The sequence below is a fragment of the Cannabis sativa genome, chromosome X (genome assembly GCF_029168945.1).
Source record: "Cannabis sativa cultivar Pink pepper isolate KNU-18-1 chromosome X, ASM2916894v1, whole genome shotgun sequence".
In the NCBI taxonomy this organism is placed as follows: Eukaryota; Viridiplantae; Streptophyta; class Magnoliopsida; order Rosales; family Cannabaceae; genus Cannabis; species Cannabis sativa.
Genome location: NC_083610.1, coordinates 17,218,023 through 17,224,127, shown reverse-complemented (window position 1 = coordinate 17,224,127; position 6,105 = coordinate 17,218,023). Strand labels below are relative to the sequence as shown.

At 30.2% G+C, this 6,105-nt stretch overlaps 1 protein-coding gene across 1 annotated transcript; it reads right to left on the bottom strand.

The window, feature by feature from the left end:
* Positions 1–231: 231 nt before the first annotated feature.
* LOC115702336 (endochitinase) lies at positions 232–2,518 on the bottom strand. The gene is made up of 3 exons (XM_030629797.2): positions 1,954–2,518; positions 1,020–1,173; positions 232–863 (listed from the first exon to the last, which is right to left on the bottom strand). The coding sequence occupies exons 1-3, from the start codon at positions 2,360–2,362 to the stop codon at positions 464–466; spliced, it is 963 nt and encodes a 320-aa protein (XP_030485657.2). The 5' UTR covers positions 2,363–2,518; the 3' UTR covers positions 232–463.
* Between the last annotated feature and the right edge of the window lie 3,587 nt (positions 2,519–6,105).

Genomic DNA, 6,105 nt, shown 5'->3' with positions numbered 1-6,105 from the left:
AATATGATATTAATTTTTTTAATTTTATTAAAAAAATAATATAATAATAAGGAATATTTTTTTAGTGTAATTTTTGGTGTTGTGGTTGGAGTGGTAATACTTTTTGACACTAAATTTGGTGATAGTGTAACACCAAATTTAGTGTGCTCCTTGGAGATGCTCTTAATTATATTCCAGAGACCACTTTTGTGACATGATGTTGTACGTATTTAGGAAATAATGTAAAAGACATGATAATTAATGATCTAATTTCGACATTAATCTTTGTTTATTAAGGAAAACTCAGTCATTATTCTACGCATGCACAGAAGCACCATACAAAAGATTACAACATATGCATGATGATCATATATATATAAATATATAACCAAAACGACAGTGAGATTATACGCAAGGGAAGCTAATTAACCCACAATTGACAAGAAAAGTTTTCCTCTCATATTATTACGACAAGTCGTATTAATTACATGACCGCATCCAGCTGGAAGAGTCCATTTCCCCAAGGCCTTTGGTTGTAACAGTCCAAATTATTTCCGTACCCAATCCGGAATATATCACAGTACCTCTTAAAGAACCCAATTCGGTCTTCCACCTGATCGTTCCGGCCTTTCCCGCACTCAAGCCCGCCGTTGATGATGTTCGTCGTCACACCGTAACCGGGGACTCTACCGGCGGCCTGATCAGCCCCGGAGGGATTCCATCTCCCGGTGATGACGTCATGGCAGGATGGCTTCGGTGACTGTGGGGTCATCCAGAACCAGATTGCTGCCTTGAAAGAAATTACAGGGTCCGTAGCTACAAGGTCTGGATTGTTGAGTAGGTCCACTCCAATGGCTCTTCCACATTGTCCGTAGTTGTAGTTCCTGTTTAATTAGTTTTAATTTAATTAAACTAAACCATACCAACATGACACTTAATTACTTGCATATTAAAAATTGAAGGATGAGTTAGTTGATCGATCACTTGATTTAAGAATAAATTAGTTTCTAAATTTCATTTATGGAAATTATTGGTATTACCATGAAAGTTGCATTGGACCACGGCCATAGTATTGCCTTCCGGGAGCACAAGGGTAAGTAGCGTCAGATCTACAGTAATCGCTTGGTGGATTTCGCTCCCTCACGAAGCAGTATCCCCAAGAATGTGGGCCATCTGGTGCCGTTGGCCATCCACCTATATATATAACATAACATCATCATTGATCAATATATTTACATAATATCTACATACACAGGGTGATGCTATAATACATAATGCTCACTCTATAAATTCTTATAAAAATACTTCATTTTAAAAAATTTCTAATTTTTTTTTGTAAAAAAAATTATTTTTAATTTATACTAATTTTTTTTTTTTAAAAAAAATTTATTATCATATTCTTAAAAAAAAATATACCTATTAAATAAAAATAAAATAAATTTTAAATATTAAGATAAAAAAATTAAAACAAAAATTAGATAAAGTAATTAAAAAAAAATTATAGGGTGCAAGTACTTTCCATAATAAAATGACATTTTATATTTTAACTTTATTTGCTAATTCAAATCCTAAAAATTACATTTTAATTAAGGTATAGGATATGAAATCTCAAAAAACAAATATGTATTTTGCTTAGTCTAAGAAAATTAAAGTATAGAGTTTTGTCCTGACCAATTAAACTTTAAAATGATTTTAATTACTATTACACCAAATTATAACTTTACTTAATATTATTTGACCCAAAAAAAATATTTGCATAAAAGGGGAAAAAAATTATTTAGGGAAAACTTCCAAATAAGTTAAGATCGATTTTAATTTCAAGTGAGATGACTCTCTTGTGTTGGTTCCATATAGCTAGCCCGTGTAGATAGATATTCATGTATAGGACCGATCAAATTAATGTGTTCTAGTTCATAAACTAGCAGTATCTTATCTCTGTTTAGAACATTGTTATAATTTAATAATTAAACTGACCTGTAGTTTCGTGGGAAGTTTGGGCTAAGAAAGCAGCGATCTCCCTTTTCTTAGTTGCATCATCACCAGTGGTGCCGAAGCCAGGAAAAGCTTTAGCAGCAGAGATGAAAGCGTCGTAAGTGTAAAAGTTTCTAGCAGGACAAGCACCATCGTTACGATGCTTAAGCATATTATCAAAAGTGGCCCTTGAAATTAGACCACCAAGGCCCCCACCCCCAGGACTTGATCCGCATTGGCTTTGGCATTTATCGTTGCAGTATTCGGATGTGTCGCCACACCACCCAAATTCGCTGCAGCACAGCCCCCCTGGGCACAGAGCACCCCCAGCTTGTCTTCCACATTGCTCTGCTGACCCTCCTTCTATGGTCAACAACAGCAGGGACACAATTGTCAATGCCCAAATCTTCATCTCTATCTTGTACTATATATATAAATAGCCTTTCTTGGTATTTAATTTGGTTGATCTTTGAGTAGGGGGTGCTTGTTTATATATATATGTAGAGTGAGACAGATATGTGGAAGAGTGAACCTTTGGTTTTGGTTTAATTTTTTATTATTTATTAAATAAATAAATTCAAGTCTAAAGTCCTCTGGATTATTTAAGTCACATGGGGTTGTTTGGTGAGCCCCTTTTCCATAATTCTCATCTTATCTAAGTACCAATTGCTCTTTTCTTTCAGAAAATGTAGTACCGAATTGTGAAATTAAATAAATAAAGAAATTATTGAGTACTCTCCCAAAAGAGCATTGTTATTACCACCTTCTCCACATTGTCGCATTGCGATTGACTAGCGATACTCCCTAAAAACTATTATATTAAATTATATGAGACCCGATACTTAATTAGACCAATAACGATATTGACACGTAAGAGGGTGTTAGACACCACTAATACCTTTTAGCATTTCTCCTCTCAAAATATGGTGTTTAAAAAGTCCAAGATGTGGCGAGGCGGCTTCTACTGTGCATAAGACAATTTAACCGCATGTTCATAATTATGATAGCTACCAATACCATTATTATATGAGTTTTTCTTTTAACTGTTAAATATTCTGAACTATCACTCCACTTTCATTTAATTTTTTAAATTCAATTTAGTGAAAAAAATCTTCTTAAATTGGTAATAAATTTAAAATTTCATTTATTTTTTACAATTATTTGTTAATATAGATTGTTTATATGTACATTTTTATACATGTATCATATTTATATAAGTATACTTAATATTATTATTAAAAAAATGTAAAAATTATTTTAAAATTTATAATATTTTTTATTTTTTTAAAAATGATTTAGTTTTTATTTTTTATAATTTAATTTAGTTGCAAAATAATTTTTGAAAATAATTTTTAAATAAAAATATTAGGTGTACCAATATAAACATGACGTTATATATAAACAGTCCATAATGACACTTAACTATATGTAATCTTAAATTTACTACCAGTTAAGTTGTTTAGAGAATTTTAGCGCAAAAATTTAAACTTCAATAGTATATATACAAGTGAAACAAAAATTAAAAAGATTAAACCGCCACAAACTCTACAACTTAGTTTGTCCCGGATTATCATGTATATAATATTTGGTTATTGAACTAATTAGCATATATATATATATATATCTTTATATATAAAAAGAATATTCTGTTAAATTTAACGATTAGGTTTGATCTCCCGTTAACAAATAAACCCAATAATTAAACCCAAAAATTAAACAATCTTTTAAATATTAATAATCTCTTTTTAAATTAAAAAAATTATATTTTTTATCTTACACCTACTATTGGTTAAACCCATTGATCTAATATTTTGAAGCTAAAACTTTTTTACATTAAAGAATTATTTTGTACCTTCCGATCCTAATTTAATTGAGTGATTTGTCTCATAAGATTTGTAGCAGCAAAATGATAAAGATATGAGCATATCTCTTTAAAGCTTCCTGAAAGATATCAGTCCCCTTTCTTTTTGTTGATGCTCTTATCCTTACCTTCACTTTGTTATTTTTTTACTCATTGTTTTCTTTAGGGGTTACAGGTGAAAATACATTCTTTGATTGACTACTGATATGATAATTATTTCTTTAATTTGCACAATATTTTCACATAACAGGACTATTAATTCTTGAGTCTATGTACTTAGCGAATTTCATGAAAATGAAATGAGTTAAAGACAATTATCTTATTGGAATATTTACTATTATTTATTAATTATTGTTTCATTATACTAATAAAATTAGTCACTAAAGCAATACAAGATTAGAAACACCTCTTATAATTATCTTAAATTATAAACAAAAATGAAGAGTTTATTTTTTAAACTTTACACACTGTTTTTCTTTTTCTTTTATATTATATATTAATTTCTTTTTAAAATGAGATGGTTTGTTTACTTAAAAATTTTAAAAAGTACACTAAAATTATCAATCCTTTCAAAAAAAAAATTATCAATAATATTATATATTATAAAAATTATAAATTATAATATTTAAAAAAGAGAACTAAAATATACGTGCAATTGCACGTAACTTCAACTTAATATATATAATGATGTGATGAGATCTTTCCCATAAAAATATGCTTTATTTGATAGAAATATTTAAGAAAGATCGAAGTCTCTAAAATATATATTCTGTTTAATATTAAAATGATATTATGTGAAAGAGTTAAAATAAGGAAAAAGTAGGATATGCTTTTAGAAATTAAGGGAGAAATATTGTTTAGAAGATTACCTGCTTTGTTTGGACAGACATATATAATTGCATTTATTATATATAAACATATGGATATGATTTTGTCCCGTTATTGTACTTTCACGGATTGTAATCCGTGATGTACGACAGCCATCAGATAAGAGAGTTATTTGATCTAACGGCTGAGATTGATCTAGGGGTAATTAGGGTTAAAAAGTAAAAACGTACCCTGACACTCATTTAATGTACCCTGAGACTCATATAATGTACCACGGAATACATTCCGTAAAAGTAAAAGTACATCACGGGACAAAATCATAAAACATATTATAGGATCATATATTTATATGACTTTTTTCAACTATAAGGTTTAAAGGTGAATCCATAGTACAAAGCTAGATAGTGCCCCATGAGAGAGTAGAAATTTTTTACGTACGTAGCTTATGCTTTTTATGATGCCTTGCATTTGGACCGTGTCCATCATTAGAAATATTCCAACCAAATATCCTTTTACAAGTGTACCAAGCTAAAACGTTACCTTGCTTGAGTGGCTAGCTAGCTTCAGTGGCGGACTCAGAATTTAAAGTGAGGGGGGGCATAAATAAATTTTTAAAAAAAATATAAAGTGTAGTTAGTGGGATTTGAACCTTTCACATCTAACCTATTTACCAACTACCTTAACCATTACACCAAGGTTACTATTATGTCTATAAATATCATCTTTTAATACAAATATATGTTGTAACTAAGTAAAATACATATACATTTTTTTCTCGATTTTTTTTTTCAGGGGGGCGACTGCCCCCCCCTCGCTACAATGTGGGTCCGCCCCTGGCTAGCTTGGATATATGGATAATGGATACGGATACATATTTTATAAGCGGGCAAAATTGACTAGATCTATTCTAATCCAACGTCACAAGACTCATCACCGCCTCATCTCAGATAATTTATAGTGATTAGGGATGATGAAAATGACTTGATTAATTGTATTGTTTTCTTTCCCATTATTATTAACTTTCTTAAAAAAAATGATAAAATCTATGTACGTATGACAACTGAAAGTATAAAGTTCCTTTAAAATAACAAAAATAAATGTAGTGGCTACACATTTTTTTTCTCAGGTTTTAAGTTGGAATTATCCATCCCAATTTTTTTTTAAAAATTAAATAAATAAAATATAAGGAGTGGTTTTCAACGAAAAAGGAAAATAATAAGGCGTGAAACGCTCGCGTGAAGACACGTTGCTGACTGTTATAAAAGAGTTGCACCTCATAGCCATGATTTGGGCCGCCGCCTCTACTGGGCTACTGTCATTTAAAGCTCATCACCAACCCTACGACAAATGCCATTTGGTTTTTGTCATTTTATTTTTTCATAGGAGTTGTATTTGCACCCCCATAAACTTATAAACTTATAAGTTATAAATACACTTACATTATTAAAAAAAATATATAAACTTAA